Here is a 22,634-nt window from a genome sequence, read left to right on the forward strand (position 1 = left end):
GGCGGTACAAAACTATTTCTGTATTAAAATCCATTAAAACCTTTGAGTGCATCCGATGTTCAAAATGTACTGGATGGAGACAGAAAATAAATCTTAATATTTATGTACAGCAGAACCTCTGGTCATGAACGCTTCTGACCACGACCAAATTGGGTTCCGACCAAAAAATTCCCATATTTTTTTTGCAAGCGCCAATTTTCCAAAATTAGGTTTGGGTCATGACCAAATCAGTTTGCGACCAAAGTCACAGAACAAATTATGACCGGAGGTTCTACTATATATTTGTAAGGGTTCCAAGTAATACCCTTAACAAAAGAAGACTCCGGGCTTGAAGTTCCTCCAAGTTTCATTTTATTAGAGATGTCATATTGGCACATCCGGGAAAACCCAAATCTGAAAGTTTACAGGTTTTGCCCACCCAAAAGAAAGTGCAAGTCCCTGCCAAGCACCCATATATGTCCATCACATGATCCAATCAGGCACCATCCAAAACTGGAGATGCCTCTCAGTTACATCAGGGCAGCTGCAGGGCAAGGTGTCCTTGACTCTCTGAGAAAAGAATATTATTTTGACTATGTATCAGTCATACTCTAAATAATCCCCCCTCCCATTTTCCCACAGTAGAAAATGTTGCAGGGCTGAAGGCCCAATGTAAAAGATGGGCTTTCAGATTTGACAATATTTTTTTGATTTTATCATAAAAGGTAAAATACAAAACAGAAAAATGATCAAACAAAACAATGGCATACATCCAGAACTAATAACAAAAATTGGTGTACAAAAAAGAGAAAGATGAGCCACATACAAAATAAATCTAATATTTAACATATAGAATCTACCCTGACTGGATGCTGAAAAAGGGCAAAAAACTATAATTAACCCCTTTACAAACACACACAGACACAGACACACACACACTCAAGTAAGAGCAGTCAACAGGTTAAGCTGAACATTATATAATCTTCAAATCCCTGTGTTAGCAATCTGTTATTTTTTGGGGCACATAGAAAGTCCACAAAAGGTTTCCAGTCTCTTTTAAAGCTGTCTAGTCCATTATCTCTGATCAAAGCAGTTAATATCACAAACTCTGCTAATTCAGTCAATTTTAAAATTCATTCTTCAACAGCCGGCATCCTTTTTTTCCTTTCCAGTGCTTGGCAACTTCAATCATCACAAACTTTAATATTAATTTACAATATAACTTTAACGAATGTTATTACTTCCCAATATGAGGAAGTGTTTAGAAACTGCAACTTGGTTAGGCTTGGGGCATCAAATTCTGCAGATCTGCTTTAAAGTACATTACACAAATTTCCCTCCTCGTGGTTTATTTAAGATGCAAGGAGATTTATCCCATTCTGTCCCTGCCCTGCGCCCCCAGCCATATGACACAGTCTAATCAACTGCAAATGTGTGTTTCAAAGAGACAACCTTACTTTCAATCCTACTTGTGCCCAACCCTGAAATCAGGCAGCCTATTAAGAGGAAGGAGCCAAAATGCAACGTTCTGCCTTCTTAAGAACTGGTCTAAGAGGGGAAAAGAAAATGTTTTATTGATTAGAGCTTTTGAAACTCAAAAGTCTATAATAACTTTAAAAGGCATCACATGAAGTCACTGTATTCAACAAGTCCAGACTCAGTAAATTTCCTGCCAGGATTAAGAAATCTTGGTCCCTCCTTGGCTTTAGGAAAGCTGTAAAGACTTACTTGTTCTGTCTTGCAAAGATGGAGACAGTGTTATCCTTGGAGGTGGGGTTCATGGGAATACAAGTTTTATCCTTTCTGATTTAAAATATTTTTGGTTCTTTTATTTTTGAATAAAACAATGAGAGTTTGGGAGAAGGAAGCATATAACTAGAACAAATACATAATAAATCTTAACTATGGAACTATTGAAAAAGAGAGTATGGGAACTGCCCAGCTCCATGGAGAACAGTCATGCCAATAGTAAGCCAATAAATAATTAATTAATTTGAGTGATAGATTTATTGCTTGTCACTTTAGTTTCAGCAGGCAACAAGGCACAAGCTGTGTCTATTTTCAAACAGAATAGAAAAAGAAATAAGAATAGAATAGGTCTTTATTGGTCAAGTGTGATTGGACACAAGGCATTTGCTCCGATGCATAAACTCCCAGTATACATACAAACAGCAAAGCAATATGATCCCAAAGGGAGAAAGTAATAGGAAAGATGAGAAGGAAAGCAGTAATATGGCCCTACTACATGGGTAAATATTCTTAGACATAAAAGATCTAGTTAGGAAGCGATGGGTATAGGGGAATTCCATTCAGAAAATTCAACGATGCTCTAAGGCATCTGACTTTAAATATATCTCATTTTCCACTGTGGAATAGAAATTTCAAAAAATATTATGCTAATGGTGGTCAAAATAGTTTCCACATCAAGGAAAGAGGAGGAAACTGTTTTGAGAAGCAATCAAGTCTGAAAACCACAAGGACAGATAATCTGCAGGAAAGGCATAACTCAAAAGTCTTATCCCCAAAGTTTAAATATTTTGCATGATAACAATAGATAGCAAGCTACATGCGGCACCTGTGAAATGTGCAGAGAAAGGAATTTTACAGATGGTGGGAACTTTCTTGTTACAACTCATTGTGCAAGTATATTTATGCAGGCAGTCAAACCATTATTTTGCTCATAAGGGAAATATTTATTATATATGAAAAAGGATGAAACAGCTTTCTTCATTTAAACTATTGATCATTATGTAACTTAGTTCCAGGCCCTGTATTGGATTCGAGAAGATTCATCCTGTTGGATCCATCCATGAAGATACACACTGAATTTCTTCTTGGCAGACCAAAGTGGGGGGTGCAGATGACACCAATATGGCAGGAATAGACGACATTGCAGAAGATAGGTTTAAGATACAGAAGGATCTTGACAAACCTGAACATTGGGCACTATCTAACAAAATGAAATTCAATGGCGAAAAAAGTAAGGTTCTACATTTAGGCAAGAAAACCAAAATGCACAGGTATAGTGTAGGTGGTACCTTGCTCAATAATAATAACTGTGAGAGGGATCTTGGAGTCCTCATTTAAATATGAGCCAGCAGTGTGCAGCAGCTGCCAAAAAAGCCAACATAGTTCTAGGCTGCATAAACAGAGGGATAAAATCAAGATCACGTGAAGTGTTAATACCACTTTATAATGCCTTGGTAAGGTCACACTTGGAATACTGCATTCAGTTTTGGTTGCCACGATGTAGAAAAGATGTGGAGACTCTAGAAAGAGTGCAGAGAAGAGCAACAAAGATGATAGGGGACTGGAGACTAAAACATATGAAGAACGGTTGCAGGAACTGGGTTATGTCTAGTTTAATGAAAAGAAGAACTAGGGGAGACATGATAGCAGTGTTCCAATATCTCAGGGATTGTCACAAAGAACCAGGAGTCAAACTATTCTCCAAGGCACCTGAGGGTAGAACAAGAAGCAATGGGTGGAAACTAATCAAGGAGAGAAGCAACTTAGAACTGAGGAGAAATTTCCTGACAGTTAGAACAATTAATCAGTGGAACAGCTTGCCTCCAGAAGTTGTCAATGCTCCAACACTGAAAGTCTTTAAGAAGATGTTGGATAGCCATTTGTCTGGAACAGTATAGGGTTTCCTGCCTAGGCAGGGGGTTGGACTAGAAGACCTCTAAGGTCCCTTCCAACTCTGATATTGTATTGTATTCAAGGGGTAGACCCAGAAACAGCCCCCATCACAGCTGACCTCTCTATTATGCTAATGATGGTCAAAATAGTTTCCACATCAAGGAAAGAGGAGGAAACTGTTTTGAGAAGCAATCAAGTCTGAAAACCACAAGGACAGATAATCTGCAGGAAAGGCATAACTCAAAAGTCTTATCCCCAAAGTTTAAATATTTTGCATGATAACAATAGATAGCAAGCTACATGCGGCACCTGTGAAATGTGCAGAGAAAGGAATGTTACCGATGGTGGGAAACTTCTTGTTACGACTCATTGTGCGAGTATATTTATGCAGGCAGTCAAACCATTATTTTGCTCATAAGGGAAATATTTATTATATATGAAGAAGGTTGAAACAGCTTTCTTCATTTAAACTATTGATCGTTACATAACTTAGTTCCAGGCTATGTAGATCCATCCATGAATGTAAACACTGAATTTCTTCTTGACAGACCAAGGTGCGGATGGACCCAGAAACAGCCCATCACAGCTGACCTCTTTATGGAGTTATTTTGCCCCATGAAGTCTGTATTAGGCCTCCCTACATCTTCATTTTTTGTAAAGCAACAAATATCTTAGAAAAGAATGTCCAGATGAAGCATAGTTACTTGTTTTATGTCATTACTGTAATGTAACAGAAGTTATTCTTTATGAGTATTTTGTTTAGATGTTAGCCATCTATAGTTGAGCAAAATGTATTAGTAAATAAATAACATTCATGGATACCTTGAAAGGCACCATGTGAGGAATGCACTGCTCTATATTTGGGGAACAAACTGAAACACAACACTACATGAAAATACCAGTCTGTTTTCCACAATGGAAGCATTAATATACCCAAACCTCAGTAGTTTTGAAAAAATTGTATTCTACAACGATATTTTGAATGAAAATGGCAAATTGAAAACTAGACAACAATCACAGAATCATGGGGTGAAGTTAGATTGGTGGCCATTCCTCCAGATACAATCAAGATATAAGAAAGACATTAAAACATAGATGTAAATAAAGAACCAATAGTACTTGACAAGATTCTGATGGGGACGGATGAAAAATTGATAAAGGAAATGTATAACTATTTATTGACATTTAAAATGGAAGAGGAACAGTTTAAAGAACCAATGATTAAATGGGAAAGAAATTTTGGTTATAACATTGAATTAGAGAAATGGCAAAAATTATCGGATAGGAATTATAAATTGACTATGGCCTCACCTTATAAAGAAAATCTATATAAAATGTTCTACAGATGGCACTTACCCCCAGGAAGACTGGCAAAAATGTTTAATAACTTGTCTACAAAATGCTGGAAATGCAATCAGTCCCCAGGCACATACTACCACATGTGATGGATGTACAACAAAGCAAGAAAACATTAGGAGAAATTAGATAATTGGCTGGAAGTGACAACTAAACAAAATATAGATTCAAAGCCAGAATTATATCTGTTTGGAATAATACCAGAGGTTTACGATAAAGGGACCATATTGTTAGTTTTACATATACTGACAGGAGCAAGGATTATATCAAATACTGGAAAAATGAAAACTCTGCCAGATGAGGAAGTAATTTGGAAAATTTTAGAATATGCTGAAATGGATAGTTTTACTTTTAAAATTAAGGATAAAGAAGACTCATAATATTACCTGATATGGAACAGTTTTTATGAGTGGCTAGGGAAATGGGTAGGAATTAGAAGAAAAAAGACCATGAATGTCTGTATTAAAATAGAGATGGTTTTCAACTATAAGTATGATAATATATAAAATGTAAATAGGCTAAGATATAAGAAAACTCTTTTTTAAATATTTGGTTATACTATAGCAATTATATTTAATACAAGTGTTATCATATTATAGATACTGTTATGAGTTCATGTGTTAATATTTACCATGATTTTTTTTTATTCTGGTCTTTGTCTGCGTAACTGACATACCCTGTATTCATGCACTGTATTCAAAAATACTTGTAAATAAGAAAATGTAAATGTAAATGTAAATGTAAATAGATGATAGATAGATGATAGATAGATAGATAGATAGATAGATAGATAGATAGATAGATAGATAGATAGATAGATAATGAATAGGGCCGTAATGGCGAACCTATGGCATGCATGCCATAGGTGACACGCAGAGCGATATTTGCTGGCAGGTAAGCCGTCAGCTCCCGCACGCATGTGTGCTCCAGCCAACTGATTTCTGCACTTCCAGAGGGCAAGGGAAGGCCACTTTCACCCTCCCAAGGCTTCATGAAAGGCCCCAGAGCCTGGGGAGGGTGAAAAACAGGTCCAATGGGACAACCGGAAGTTCAGAAACAATCCTTTTCTGGCTTCTGGAGGGCCTTCGGGTGGCTGGGGGAGGCCGTTTTCATCCTCCAGAGGCTTCAGGAAAGCCTCTGGAGCATGGGAATGGCAAAAACTCCCCCATCCCATGAGGGTGGTGATGTTGTGCATACATGCACCGGGCAGGGAGGCTTGTGCGCATACACAGGTGGGCAGGGCATATTGAATTGTGGGTGTGGGCACATACACATGCAATAGCGCACACGCACACAATTTTAGCATGTCTTTACAAAAAGGTTTGCCATCTCTGGAATAGATCTTTATTGGACAAGTGTGATGTGACACAAGGCATTTGCTCCGATGCATAAACTCCCGGTGCACATACAAACAGCAAAGCAATATGATCCCAATGGGAGAAGGTAATAGGAAAGATGAGAAGGAAAGCAGTAATATAGCCCTACTACATGGATAAATATTCTTAGACATAAAAGATCTAGTTAGGAAGCAATGGGTATAGGGGAATTCCATTCAGAAGATTCAACAATGCTCTAAGGCTTTAAATATATCTCATTTTCTACTGTGGAATAGAAATTTCAAAAATTATTATGCTAATGGTGATCAAAATAGTTTCCACATCAAAGAAAGGAGGAGGAAACTGTTTTGAGAAGCAATCAAGTCTGAATACCACAAGGACAAGTCTGAATACCACAAGGACAGATAATCTGCAGGAAAGGCATAACTCAAAAGTCTTATCCCCAAAGTTTAAATATTTTGCATGATAACAATAGATAGCAAGCTACACATGGCACCTGTGAAATATGCAGAGAAAGGAATCTTACAGATGGTGGGAACCTTCTTGTTATAATTCATTGTGCGAGTGTATTTATGCAGGCAGTCAAACCATTATTTTGCTCATAAGGAAAATATTTATTATATATGAAGAAGGTTGAAACTTCATTTGAACTATTGATCGTTACATAACTTAGTTCCAGGCCATGTCATGGATTCCAGAAGATTCATCCTGTTAGATCCATCCATAAAGGTAGACACTGAATATCTTCTTGGCAGACCAAGGTGCAGATGGACCCAGAAACAGCCCATCACAGCTGACCTCTTTATGGAGTTATTTTGCCCCATGAAGTCTGTATTAGGCCTCCCTACATTTTCATTTTTTGTAAAGCAACAAAGATCTTAGAAAAGAATGTCCAGATGAAGCATAGTTACTTGTTTTATGTCATTATTGTAATGTAACAGAAATTATTCTTTATGAGTATTTTGTTTAGATGTTAGCCATCTATAGTTGAGCAAAATGTATTCATAAATAAATAACATTCTGGTGCCTTGTAACGGTGCTCAATTTCAATTTCAAAAATCCCCAATCAGATGTGGCAATGCTATCTGGAAACTATAAAAGTTAAAACCCAGTGGATTTGGAACAAAGACTTGTAGCCATGACTACAGCTCACCAAAGCTAACTAATAATCCAACTATCTCTACCTAATTTTTAAAAACTGATTATAATAATTCCTAGTTGCAGCTGATCACCATACAAAAGTGGCTTCATTTATCATATATCCTATAAAGGGAGAATTTGATGAAAATAAACCATTTTGCACATTTTTGTTTGTTAAATGTATTCATTTATGAAATTTGTATGTCAGCCATACCACTAACGATGACTCTGGGCAGCTTACAAACTTCATAAAACAGAAATATAAACATTTAAACATTAAATATTAAATTAACCAAAATTAGGTAAATTAAAAATCAGAAAACAATGGGGTGGAAATGGGATCTTCTTCCTAGTCCACGAATCATCTCCAACATGGAACGAATGACCATTGGAGCACCAGGCACACTGGCAGAGCCAGGTCTTGAGGCTCTTATGGAAGACCAAGACGGTGGAGGGGGGGGCGGTTCATCTCCAATGGGACAATGTTCCAGAGGGTGAGAACCATGCAGAAAAGCGTATATAGCATAATTATCATTTTACATGTCTATGGTATCTTTTCGGCGGACATGGAGTGACAATTTTCTTGCTTTCATATCCTGATTCACGATAGTTTCACAAGTATATCATAATACATAATAGAATACTGACATGGATTTTTTTGGAGTGGAAACAATTATCTTAACACTTGGGCACAGGACACATTCAACGATCAGATGCATAATCTTTGGCCTCAGCATAAGAAAATACTTAAGTTCAGCCACAGTAGTAAATATACTTTAGTTTACCACGAATAGGTGATCTTTTGGTGACAAGAGGCCAGTGGGTCCCAACAAGGAAAATAGTTTTGTAAAATAATGAAATATTTAGAGTTTTTCTTCCTAGGATTCTGAGGGACACCGGGGGAGTGGCTTGATGTGTTTTTTTCATTTTAAAAAAATAATAATTAATGAAATATGTTTCAAGGCATTCATTACTATTTCTGTTTGTTTCCTATCTCAAAATGCAAAACAGCATGCTACTTTTTTTTAGTGATAGGCAACAAAAATAGCTCCAAATAGTTGCAAAAAAAAAAAAAAAAAAAGGAACCTAGGGTTAAATAAGTTTGCTAACCCTACTCTGAAAAATTGAGGGTGGTTAACAATTTGATTTGCTTTGCCTACTAATCTAATTATTATATAGTTCATTGTAAAATATTAAAGATATTGTAAATAATTTGATATGGTACAAACTTTTATGGCTTGATTTTATTTGAGAAATAATATATAATAAAGCCGGTTCTAGTTCATAATCTATTTTTGAAGGTCCCATAAATTCTTGCTTTTGTTGCAAAAGATACTGCTCTTAAGGAAGACAGGAAATATGTTATCAAAATTAGGCAAAGAATCGTAAGTACTGAGCAATTATATTGTTTTAGATTTCATACTTTCTACAAAGCATGTCTTTACAATTTTAGCCATGTAGATTACAATATTTTTTTCTCATGTCATTTGTCAATGTTTATTTCTCATTTCTCATAAAACTTAGGGTTCCTGGGACACCTAGCCCATGCCAGAAACCACACTTCTGTAGTTGTGTAACACATACTGCAGAGCTGAATACTAGGAACTCAAACAATGACCAGGGACAATCATCACTAGGAGATGAAGGAAAACATCTCCTAAACTTGGCACTGCATGTGTTTGGCTAGGTGGGACATAGTCTGACTGGAGATAGAATTGTACTGGATTTGGAAACTACTGAAGAGATGTGTTTAAATTAGGGACAAATAGAAGGGTTAAACATACAAGGTCAAAAGGTTGATTTTTCAATTTGCAACCTCTCTTCCTTTGAGCCTTTTCATTTAAAATGTGACATTCTGATTGAAAGTCTACATTGAAACACATAATGATCACCTGATTTTTAAGGAGCCGAATTAGATAGCAAATTTAATGACATACAATATTTATCTTTCTTGATTTCCAATTCTTCACTTTTTTTTGCTATCTATTGATCCTTCTTTAAGCTGAAGGATAGACCCAGTACCTGAGTAGATTTGTCACTCATGTGTGACAGGGGAAGTCCTTCGGCATCTCGAGGCCACTGGCCCATAAGGTATGAGTCAAGGATGGTATCTAACGATGAAGTATGCTGTGCTCTTGGAGGTCTGTTCCGGGAAGTCCTTTCAGAACCAGCAGCCCACGGAACACTAGCTAGAGAACAAAAAAGAAGAAAAAAAGAATGAATGGATTTGCTACAAAATGCAAGCAAGCACCACTTCTGTCCAAGTGTTTTTCAACAACTGCTTCCACATTGCTTCTCACATCTACTCTCAAATATTATTCTAGACCTTGAGGCTTCCTACACTGTCATAAATAGTTTTCCATCCCACACTTTAGACCACTGTTGCAAATGCCCCAGCACCATGTGATATGGGTGGTGAAAAAACACAGACAACACTTAGAACCAAAGTGGTTGCCGCACATTTTAGAGGCATGCTTAAAAAAATGGTTCTTCTGCAACAAGTGACACAGTATTAGCTGATTATTTTTTTTAAATTGATTTTACTAATTTTTTTTACAACCAAATGGCTTTAATCGAACATCGTAAGCTCCAAGCCTTAGTTTTATGGAAAGACACAAACAACATTTTTTAAAAAAATGTTTAAAAAGCAACAACCTAATAGTGGGGTGAGAAGACAAAGAACAAAAAATGTCTTAGCATAAACAGCCAGCAGCATTTTTCCCTTTTTGCAGACCTAGGTAAATCAATATAAATTGCTACCTTTCAAAACGCGGATCAACAGCAAGCAGAGACAAAAAGCTGAAAATGAAGTCTATGTAAAGGGTTAAACAAGTAAAATAATTCAAATAAATTTTCCTCAGCCCAGCAATCCAAATTCAAGACTTGGAGTATGAAGCGATCAATAAATTAGCTTACCCGGTGGCCTTGGGCAACTCATGCCTTCTCTCTGTTGAATCTTCCCCAGAGGAGTAAAGATGAAATATGAGACAAGTTGTGGTAACACTCAGCCCTTGGGATAGAAATCTAATTGCATCTAAATATATTCATTTCCCAACTGCTTCTCTAGTCAACAAGAATGCAATTTCCTCCCTTATTTTTAGGCTGGGCCTGCTGATTATCTCTCCTCCCTTATTACTGTTTTGCAAAACCTAGTAACTTTAGACATTTTTCAAAAAATATTACTATTTCCCTAGTAATATCAGTGGAAGACCATTTTATACATTGTTCGTAGAACCATAGTCTATGGCCACATGTATCACCAGTCATGCACAGCAAAATAATCCAGTTCCCTCTAGAGACATCAACATTTTTATAGAAGCTAAAGAATTTCTCAGCTATCTTTCCTGATATGAGACTTGCAGCTGTGCAAAGACTATAACTCACTTTTTCTTGAATCAGTAATTATAATTACAAGCACCTGAAGGCAGGAAAAGAAGAAATGGACAAAACCTATGAAGAAAAGATCCAACCTAAAAATAATGAGAAATTTTCTGACAGTGAGGACAATTAATCAGTGGAATGGTTTGCCTTCAGAAATTGTGGATGCTCCTGGAGATTTTTAACAAGCAATTGGACAACTGTTTCTTTGAAATGTAGTTTCTTGCTTGAACAGGGGGTTGGACCAGAAGACCTTCAAAATCCCTTACAAGTCTATTATTCTTCTCTATTCCATTCTAATCCCAAAGGATGAAGAATTGGGGAAAGTTGAAGTAAGATGCAAGAACCTATAGGAAATCTGGCTATCCCAACCATTATTTAGGAAAAATACAAAAGGAAACCTACAGCTTTCTATATGGTACAGAATTATCACTCTAAGAAATTCACCCTTCTCTAAATATTTCAAACAAAAATAACACATAGTTCTGAAAATAAAAATGTTAGTAGCATTGCCCATCTACACAATATTGTATGCCTATCATTTTCTTGTCCTGAGAAGAGAATGCTTTCATCTTCACAATACACACTTTTTCTCACCCTATATCTAAAAGCCTTCTTGGAAAGAACCAGGGTTATTTTTATTTTTTTGGTTTGGTTTTCCATTCTATTTCATTTTGAATCTCCTCAAATTTATGACAATATAATATTTAACGTATATTAGCAAAAAGCTGACACCAGTATGAATTACGAGGACAAATTGTTTTCAAAAAGCTGTTTGCCTCCTGAGTTAACCTCTTTGCATTAATTTTATGAATTATATTAGTGCTTAACAAGCCTTCATCCATCTATCAGTAAAACTTGCAGCCTTCTGCTTTCACTTAACATGGGCCATTATGAACTATGTCCTAAGGAAGGGAAATCTGCACAAAGACATCCACTGATTCTGATAAGGGACCTGTAAAGCCAAGATTTCCTGGCTCCCAGCTACTGCATTTAAGTAGGAAAAAATGCCAACTAAAGCCCCAGGCAGGAGTTTGTTTGCTTTTCATTTACACATAAATTAATATGCACTCTTAAGTAAAGCAGGGATCTCCTGGTCTGCTGCCAAGAAGATCTCTGGCAGCTCCTATTCAGAGCTCGACTCACAACAGTTCAGCAGCTATTTAAGGCCTCCTCTGACTGGCTGTTGACCTCACATCAGGGTCTATTTGAGGCACATGCATTCAACTTCAGTAGGATATGCCTGAATATAAAGCTTGCTTCTAGCATTCCTTCTTCAACCTAAAAATTCTGACCCAAAGGCAATCTTTCTTCATAGTGAAGAAATCTACAGTTCCTCTTCTCAGTAGCTTAGGGCTGACAAAGAAGTCAATGATTGGAACTGCTTGTGGTAGATATCTGGGAAATAGGGGCTGCACACTGCTAGCAGAACTGGAAAGATAACAGATCCGCAGCTGATCTGAAGCGCTTTCCTGTCCCAATTAAATCATCACTACCTAAAAATACACCCGAGGCTGCAAAACAATGCCTACTTCAAGAAAAAAGATGGCTTGTGAGAAAAGTAGTGGCAGGGTGGAGTGTCCTGTTTACAGGGCTGCTCCATTATCAATTTAGTCCACTAGGCTAGGATCAGACCAGCCCCACCTGGCTGCACTCTCTGGGATTAGTCCAAGTTCTGTATGCCAGTTAAGCATCTCCAATCAGGGCTGTGTCGAAAATGTAGGGAGTCAAGGCAGAAGAACATTTTGATAGTAAAAACTATTATTATCTCAACCTACCAGTCTGGTAGCTGCCTTACATCTATTTCTCCATATGGGACTTCTTTCTCCATTCCCTTATTTTATTTTACATGCTTGTGGAAATTATTAGCATAAGAGAGTGAAAAAGATGTGCCCCATCTTCCCCAACTATTTCACTGCACCTACTCTTAGTAACATTGGCAATAACTGCTTTCCAGCTTCTGTGACTTCAGGATACGCGAGAGGATCAGAGCGACAGAATGTAGCTGAAATTCTGTAGACTAATCACACATATGAAACCTCTCTAGACAGAAGCTGTTCCTACATTTATTTCTACGGTAGTTCTCCACTTACAACCATTCATTCATTCAGGGTTTCAAATTACAGTGGCACCAAACAAAGAGACTTATGACCAGTCCCTGAAGTTATGGCCATTGCACCATCCCCGCAATCACCAGATCAAAATTTGTGCCCTTAACAGCCTGTCTGCAGGGATGTTACAATTCTCCCTATCCACCTAACAGTCCCTGATACCTTAAATTCATCATCGTTTTCCCATTGCTAATCAAGCTTGTCCAGCCTGGCCCTCTACCAGGCAACTGCTGGCTATTTGAGGTTTTCTTCCACAGGTCATGCATGGTGTTTTCCTCATAAGATGATCTCATGTGGGCATAGAAATATATAGGCCAGGCTAGGCAGCATGGACCCGGAGTCATAGTGTAGTCTTTCTCTAGCCTTCCTCCACTTGCAAGAATGCACGTAAGCATCCTAGATTCTTTTTCCCTAGCCTCCTTGTGCCTACAGCCCCACTCACCCACCCCCACATCCTTTTTCACTAACATCCTCAAACTTGTACCACTCTGCAGTACCCCAATTTGTGTGCAAACTTGACTGGACTTCCCAGGGATTCCCCTTCCGCATCCCCTCGCAGCACTCTCACGCTCCTTATCTAGGATTCACTCTGCTTCCCATTTAACCACCTCCAGACATGTGGCATGTCTAGAGTTATAATACCAACTGGGACTGCCGGGATTGTGATCATGTGGTGTTGTATTGTGCTTTACAATAGCATCACTTAGTGAAAGAAATTCCAGGCCTAATTGTAGTCCTAAGTTGCAACTACCAATATATTTCACTTCTGCCCTACTTATCTTGCTAGCACAGCAAATATTGAAGTTTGTCTCTTTCATTCAGTTTCGTCTCCCCGTTGAAAAGAAATTGTCTTTGTACAATTTGTGTGTTTATTTTTGGCTCAACATGTTGGCAGAACCCTACTAGGTAAGTAATGTTCAATACATCATGGTTAAATCTTCCAGAATTCTTGGCACAACGTATAAACTCAGTTTTGGAGCCTAGGAATTTATAATCAATTGTTTTAAGATAAAAATACTTTCCTGTCTAACAGGGGAAACTAAAACATGAAGGAACTGATGCTTTTGCAAATATTCACAACAAAGCTGATACAAGAAAGAGACTCGAAGTAATGGAACATTTGAGTTCAGATAATATCTTATATAACATGTAAAATATATTAGATAAATTGCACTCAAATGAAATCATCTTCATAAAGTCCATTAGTAACATCCATAAGAAGTAGTAAAAGCTGCTGAATATGTTTTCCATCTATACCATCTGCAACTTTTGGATAATCTGACAATGCTAATTATTTGTGGTCTACCTTCAGATAACTGTGGCTTGCAATTCTGAAGTGTTATAATCATGATCATCACAAAAAAGATGCAAGTATTATAACAACCAACCACTAGTCATAAAACAGGCAGCAGTATAAATGGTTTCAGTAAAACTATATTAAGCAGATCACAAGCACTAATACATAAACAACCATAGGTATTAGCAATCTAAGGGAAACTGCTGCCAAGTATAGTATACGAAAGGGCAAATGGTTCTCCTACATAGTTTCATAATGTATGAAACTACAAGCCACACACTAAAACCCCGCTTTTTAACCATTAAGCAGGATAAAACAGCTACCATAAGAGCTCATGTTTGAGCTATAAAATAGGATTAAAAACATCAACTGAAGACTTACGACTTATACTGGAATCTACAAAACTTCTATTTTTTTTCTGCAGTACATTTCCAAGTTTCTTTTAGCTTCCAGAATCTGTTGCAGTTCCAAGGTCAAGTTTACAGGTATCTTTTAGAACCGTGATGCATTACAATGCAGGAACAGCCCAGAAAGATTGCTAACAGAGTCAGCACAATGTAGTGATTATGATGCTGGACTAGGGCCACTGAAATTGAGGTCCAAATCCATAGTCAGCTATGGAAATTCACCAGTAGACCTGGGCCTGCTGCTCTCCCTCAGTCCAAATGCACAGGGAGTTGCTCTGAAGGTGAAATTAAGGCTATGTTAGGGCTAGAAAAAACATTTTTTTAAAGAACATTTTGTTTTGACAAAATGAAGCACACTCTCAAAGACGCTCTACCATGGTCATCTCCTTTCTAAGATCAAAACAAAATGCCCATACTGCTCTCCTCTGCTTTGAAGCCTCTCTCAAACCTTTTCTGTATGACAGGAAAAGGCTCAGAAGAGAACCAAGGAGAAACCCATAGGATATTGTAAGAGGGCATTGCAAGTACTAGCTAACATAAGCTCCCCTTGGCACAACCGACTTCCTAAGCTGGGTAGCCGAAAACCCCACAGCACACAGCAGGAGGGGAACCTCAGGCTTACTGCCTCCTACCTGATGGAAGTCATCAGTATAGAAAATTGCACCATTCACCTCTCCCATATGCTGGTCAGCTGCCAAGCAGTTGAAGACTCTGAAAAAGGAGGAGATGAACTGTACAAAAGGGCCAGGAGTCTGTTGGGGAACGCTGAAGGAGAACACTAAGAATACTACCAGATTAGCTGCTGACAAGCTCTACAACTGCACTAGGAAAAACATGAGCAGCAGCCAAAGTTAGGAAGGGGCAGGGAACATAGTGGAAGCTCAGAGGGGGATCAGGTTTATTTCAGAACGGCCAAGAAATAACAAGCCTTTGCATGAGTAGACGAAAATGCAGTAGCCAGTTAATTGTGAATAGAACTACTATTTCTATTCCTAAATCTGGTCTCTTTATTCTAGTGATATGTAAGTCCTATTACCTATACTTCTATTACATCCACGAGCACAAGAATAGTCCAGCTTAAATTGCAGAACCATTTTTTTTTTGCCTTAAAACTTCTTTGTTAATGACAAGAGAATAGTTAAATATTTGTTTGCAATATAAGCCTCCATTCCATTAGCTTCACTCTGTATTACCTACCCACACTGATGCAGAGTGGAATTTTGTCCTTCAGCATTGAAACATTTTCATGTTGCCAAGACTACACCCAGTCGGCACCATTTATCAGCCCCTCCACCTCCACCAAATGAGCCAACCTGCCTTATACTTTCCAAACCAAAGCAAAAGGTTTCTCTCCAAGCAAGCAGCACCCAGGCAGCAAGGGAACTATTTGGCAGAGTTTCCAATGAAAAATCCCCAGCTATGGCCCGATGAATCATCTCCCTGCTTCACAGCAAGTTCCTGAAGAATAGACTAGCTAAGCTGTAACCAGGGAGTGTGGTAGAAATCCTCCTCTGTCTTGGTTAAACTGCTGCCAATGACTTGCTGAGTTCTTTAATTCTAGAGTTCATTCTATTCCATAACCTATTTTCTTAAATGTATTGGAAGGCAAGAAATATTAATTTTTGCTTTTTCATAAATTGTGAAAATGGCCATGTAACAGTCCACCCAGAATTTCCATTATTTTGCTCTCAGGAATGCAGGATGTCAGTGAAGAGGAAGGGCAGCAAATAAAAACAATACAAAAACTATGAGGTTTAAAGAGGCAACAGAGCAAGGAACTCCCCAAGATTGAGGAACCACTCCCCCCCCCCTCGCACACAACCCATTATCCATCCTAGGGTTTGAAAGTTCTTCCCTGCGGTCATGGTGAGATCTTTTCTGGAGTAAGCAGATCATGTGTTAGAACCAGAAAAGATTGTGGCAAATCCTAACCATTGATGTTTATCTATTATTTATTTGCATCCTGCATTTATTTTTTAATAAATAAGCTGGGGAACATATCCAACACATCTCCCTTCTTCTATTTTTCCCACAACAACAACATCCCTGTGAGGTGGGTTGAGATGTGAGTGTGTAACTGGCCCAAAGTCACTCCGTTAAGCTTTTGTGGCTTTCACAGTTCGTAGAAAGAATTAGCTGGCATCTTGCACAATCCCAGTTTTAGTCAATTTAAATGATGTATTTTTCAATCTGGCAGGAAAACAAGTTGCTCGCTGAAAATAAAGTCTTCGTTAACTATAACATGATGATGTACCAAAAGCTAAGCATGCAACCTTATTGGTTCCTTAAGCACCATTGTGTGCCTGTTTTGCTTCTCAGAATCCAAAAGCATCAGCAACATGCAATTACCACCACCAGGTGCCTATGCAATTATCTTCCATTTGATATCTATAAGGTAAGAAAGCAGCCTTGCTCTCCATATAAAGGACTGAAAGGACAACACATTATAACACATAGGCTAAAACAAGGTTACCTAACTAGGAGCAATCAGTGTTCTGTGAAGCCAGTGATTAAAGTTATTTTATGGTTAAATATGTTATGCAAATTTAGATAACTATGCTAATGTGACAAAACATAGTAATGCTGTCTAGGGGATTTATTATAAGTTCTTCAGATAAGAGATCAAAATACATGTTTGGCAGGTGAGTTTTTCAGGTGAAAAAAACACAGCTTTAACAGAAATCGGGCAACGTATGAAAGTAGCATCTCAAGATAGCAGATCTCGCTCAGTTCTTTTTTTAGTCACTGTATGTTATTTGTGCATGTAAATTGGAGTTAGCATCTACACTATGCTGCACTAATCCCCCATGTGGAAGAAAAACTCTTCATTTAAAATAGCATTTAACTCAAACTAATTCTTTCAACTCTGTTACCTACACACTTCCTACCATTAAAGTCTATCTTGTACTGCAAAGAACCCAGATGAATAGGAACACAAGTTCCTCCCATGCCATGTATCAAAGGGAACAAATCTTCACAATTGCCCTTACCACACATTTATAATTATCCTCTTCATGAAGCAAACCACAGTGAAGGCACAAATATTATCCTGAGCATAACGCTGTAACTGTACAAAAGAATATTCATCAACCATCTGTGAAGAAATATCAGCAATGTAATAACTTAAATCAACCCTTCACCTATAATGAAATGTCAGTTGAAAGGAAGGATGCTGCATCATCTAAGGTAAGTAAGGTAGCAATGTTATGATTAAATGGCAACTGAATCTTAACAGAGCAAAGCTGATATAATCTGGTCAAAATACAGCACTCTGCTGTTTTGATTTCTGCATAGGAAAAGAGAGTGAGTGTTGGCAGCAAAAGATGCATTTATCATCTGGTGATAGGCACCTGGCAAGTTCACAGGATTCAGCTTTCCAATCGTCTGGAGCCAGCAGCACTTCCTTCTCCCAGCCAAAGGACAGGGCTACATGCATTTGTGAGGCTGAAAACTGCACAATGAGAGTAGGAAAACTTCTCATGTCAGCATTAAGATCATTTTATCTTCGATATTTGTAATTCAGTCTTGTGTGCTATTTATGGCAGAAAACAGACCTCAAAAATAAATAAGATAAATGATGTTGGCTGGTGAGAAAGCAATGTGCAAAGAACTTATTTCACAGTACAATTAAAACTATAGCTCCTGGACTCTAGAAACATTATAGGATGAAAATAAACTTATATTTTAAATATATATAATAGCTTGTGTCTACCATTGCTTTTTTAATTGGTTTTTAAAAAAATTTAAACTAAAGAATTACCAGAGAATTATTTAGAACAGATTAACAAATTGGAGTGTTTAGAGCAGAGGAGGAGGAGATGTGGCAGCACCATCATCACCATTCAGAAATAAAGAGATAAATATTCCCTGAAGTCAAATTTGACTCTTGGTGATGACATAAGTATGTTTATGCAGGGTTGGTTTTTGTTTTTTGTTTTTTTGCAATAATACATAACTAGTTTTATAGTGCTTTCTTCTGGGATGTTATTTTAGCTTCCCAGGTTACCCCACAACTGATTTCCTGGTGGTCTCCCATCCAAATATTAATTAAATCCTACCCTACATATTTTTCAAGCTCTGCTAAGGTCAGCTAGATGCTGTCATCTGCAGGTCAAGCCTCTTGTACTGGAAGAGATACAAACATTACACATGAATCTGTTTGTCAAAAAGAGAAGGAGGGAAACATGTCATTTCTAGGATGCCTTCCACTGGGTTGTAGTTCAACACAATAAAAATAGCAAATAAAGACTAAACAGCAGTTAAAATTACACCAAAGCAATACAACTAATATACATCACAATATTATAGTCACAATAACAATAGCCAATTAAAAATCCTGTAAGGTTTCAAATCAACATACACTCTCACTTCACTTTTTCCCTCATGGACAGTATTTTGTGACTGCAATGTAGTAACAGTGTGTGTACGTGGGGAGGGGGTGACAATACTAATTATAATAACACCTACCTTTCTTAGGACCCTATCATTTTTTCTTCTCCAGATGGCTAGATATCTGCTTCTAGTTATTCTGTATTGTTACCAAAGCCTAAGTACTCCTGAAAACAAAAGTTAAACTTCTCAACCTCCTCTTCCTTTTTTAACCTTTTTTTACATCATTCTGTGTATGGAGAGGAGGAGGGGGGGGTGCAGGAAGACACCTTGAACTGGTGCAGCAGCAGAGAGTCATCCTAGCCAATTTCCAAAGCTGAACTGAAACTAGAATTTAGAAGGCTAGATGCCAGAACTTGATCAGAAAGTAGAAGGACTTATGTTCAAGCCTGATCCAGGGAGGCAGGTTGCTTTGCACTGTCCTAGCTCATTTCACATCCATGAAGCTACATGAGAAAGCAAAATGCATGGATGTTTCTTCTGCAGTCACAGGCTTTTTTAGATTTTTAGTAGACCCTACTGGTGGTGAGATAAAAATGGCAGAGCAACTTATAAGCAGAAATTATGGGGACTGCTCACAACACTCACCTTCCAATTTTTCTGTTTCCCCCAAAATGGAACCTACCATAGGCAATTTGCAAATAAATCATGCAAATCCATTCCTGCACAAAGTTCTGTTACTCTGCCCATAGATTTAAAGTTATCAATGTCAATCACTAGAAATCATATAGTTCTTAGCATCTCATATGACTAACTATTAACTATTTTTGTGACTTTGGTAGTTACCTCCCCCACCCCACCCCCTTCAGTGCATTTCTGGAAGATTCTTATGCACAGACCCACAAGTTTTATTTGGCTATAGGGTTTTTTAAGTTACTTTATATTAAAATACTGTATTTGACTACCCTCATCATTTAAGCAAAGCAATCTCAAGGGCAAATTTAAACTCAGTCTTCAAGGTATTTGTAGAAGATAAGCTAGGCATCTCCTCCTTCGACAAGGGACTGCAGTCAAGAAAGGGAATAAAGTGAATGTAGTAGTTATGTCCAGAGCTGAAGAAAGAATTTAAACGATGAGAACTGGAAGGCTGAGATTCCATAGACAAACAAATCTTTCACTTCCTTTCTTAACTTCCACTGGTCATTCACTTATACCACTATGCAGCTACTTTCAGGTTTTTTAATTGTTGCAAATGTACTTTTAAAAAACTTCTTCCTTAATGAACATATTAAAATCAACTGAAGAAACAATTAACATGGTGTTTATGAGATTTCTGGTAATAGAGCAAAAATTGAAGTTTCTCCTCAGAGTAAGCTCAATTCCACTTACCACACCTAGATGCTATGTCGTTTCCCAAGCAGCAATACAGAAATGGTTTACCATTATCTCTTCCACATTTTTTTAAAAATTTTCCAGTCTAATCCATAAACTGGAGATTTTCTGATGATCAGCTATATACATACAGTAGATGCTTAGCTCTTTTTCCTCCTTAAGCTCAAATAAAGTCAGTTAAGCGCAACCAATACCTAATCAACATTCTCAGTAAAACTGATACCTAGAAGAAAACTACAACAAATGAAGTAATGTGTTGTTACAGTGAAATGAGAACAGAGCAACTAAGATAGGGGAAAATGAATATGATTTTACCTCACCTAGTAAAATTCTCTGCAATCTTTAGCTATACCAGATATCCAGATATTTCAATGAAGGGTAATACCATCATGCCATCATTAAGTTCTCCCCCTCTCAATTAATTGGACTTTTCCAGTCATTATTGTTGATTTTCCATTAAAAGAAATCTGGTGCCCATCGCTTCCATACCATTTTCCAAAGTTTTGTTTCTCCATTTCATGACAGAGTATTACTCGGTCGTAATAAGCCCTCCCCAGAGTTCTTTTACTGATCTCAGCATGGCTTTTCTACATCTACCTTGCTTAACCCCACTTGCTTTCAGAAATTTGCAGAAATGTATTAATTCCCAGTTTTCACAAAAAAGAAAAGCACCATAATTCTGTAACATCTCAGTCTATTATGCAGGTATTTCTTCTGTATTATACTCTTAGCCGACATTGTATTTTCTTTCCATATATACTTTTTCAAGCCATTACTTCTAATCAATAGTACAATATATCTAAAGTCTGCAACAGAAACTCTCTAAAGCTCCTGGTACGCAAAGTTTTCTATCCACTCTCCATTCCATCTTTATTTTAATTGTTCTTTTCTGAAGTTTTTTTCGAGCAGCAGTCATCTTTCTCCAAAATACATTATACATCATCCTGCTTCACCATGGATATATATTGCATTTACATAGATGATTCCAAATGCGTGTGCCTCTCCCCTCCCCCCCCCCGCCGGTTTTCAGTAAGCTTTCCCTCAAGACCAACCCCCCCCCCCTTATGTGAATGAATATGATCAATTCAGGCACTTTCTACAATTTCTCCCCTTTGATAAAGTTTCTCAGGCATCCCATCTATCATTTCTTTTATGGCCTGTTCGCATCACGGGAAAGAGGCATTAAGAGCTCTTTTCAAACTCCCCGACATCTCTCTGCATTATGTCACCTGTAAACTGGGCTTACTCCTTATTCAATTCTAGACTATTTCCATCAAAGGGCTTGACACAAAATTCAGTCCAAGACCTGCCTCACCAATGTCTTCTCCATCAGTGACATCTTGAACTTTATAACACTCCCCTTCTGCGCCCCCCCCCCTTAACAGATTGTCTCCTGCCCTCCACCCTTCCTCTCAATATGCCAATCTCCTACTGACCCCCTTCATTACTATACAATTTATTTCCTATTTATTTCCTATTTCCGTATACCCACTCTCTTCGGCCTCATTATGCACATATACGCATGCCTGCACAGTGCTTCCCCTACACCCCCAACCCCTTCCCCCCTCTCTCTCAGCTACCCAAGTACTTCTCTGAGCAATACTTAGGCCTATGATTTCCCCCCACCCCCCGCGCCTCCCGTTACCTGCCCGATCTCCATCTCCGTTCCTCCGGGACTGCAACTGGAAAGGGAAGGTGGACTTGAGCGGCTGCAACCCGACCCAACAGGAGGAGGAAGTCCCCGCCGCCATCGCTCGGGTTGAGAAAGCCAAAGCCGCTTGCGGATTGCCGATCAGCCGAACAGCTCCTCCACCTTCACTCTGAACGGGGCGCTCGCAACTACGTGACGGGCGACTCGGTCCCAGGACGAAAAACCGAACGGGAGGCATTTTCTACACGCTAGAGGCGTGGCTTCGCGCAACCGCCGACGCTCATTGGCCAACAAAGTTGGACAAGGTGGGATTTAGGCAAAGACTCGCACGGTCCATGCCAGCGAATAACTCCACCTTTTCTACTGCCGGTGCGTTTCCTGTCTTGAGGGGAGTAAACGCAGCCTAGGGGGAAAAAAGAAAAGAAAAGAAAAGAAAACCTTGGATTCCGTTGTTCAGTAGCACAATACTCCCCTTTCCACTTTGTTTTACGGGTGGGAAACCATCTAAATAGGCCCCTCTCCAGAAGGAAAACAAACACCCATTTTATAGCCAGGCTAGGAGATCATACTTTTTTCTAACTTCGATTACGTTGTGATGCAGGTTTCATTAAATTG

General features: G+C 38.2%; 1 protein-coding gene across 4 annotated transcripts in view; it reads right to left on the reverse strand.

Moving 5' to 3' along the window:
- FAM117A (family with sequence similarity 117 member A) overlaps positions 1 to 22,266 on the reverse strand; it is a 37,060-nt gene extending 14,794 nt beyond the window's left edge. For 2 of the 4 annotated variants that reach the window (XM_014075158.2, XM_014075149.2), the window contains exons 1-2: positions 22,014 to 22,264; positions 9,477 to 9,643 (exon numbers count right to left, since the gene is read on the reverse strand). In XM_014075158.2, coding sequence (XP_013930633.2) covers positions 9,477 to 9,643; positions 22,014 to 22,257 — 411 coding nt within the window. In that variant the 5' untranslated portion in view covers positions 22,258 to 22,264. Of the gene's footprint in view, positions 1 to 9,476; positions 9,644 to 22,013 lie in introns of all 4 variants that reach the window. The other 2 variants (XM_087713620.1, XM_014075165.2) reach the window with 2 other exon arrangements.
- Positions 22,267 to 22,634: the final 368 nt, after the last annotated feature.

Source organism: Thamnophis sirtalis, unplaced genomic scaffold (assembly GCF_051295495.1).
Source record: "Thamnophis sirtalis isolate CommonGarterSnake01/CBP01778 unplaced genomic scaffold, rThaSir2_p1.2 scaffold_4, whole genome shotgun sequence".
In the NCBI taxonomy this organism is placed as follows: domain Eukaryota; kingdom Metazoa; phylum Chordata; class Lepidosauria; order Squamata; family Natricidae; genus Thamnophis; species Thamnophis sirtalis.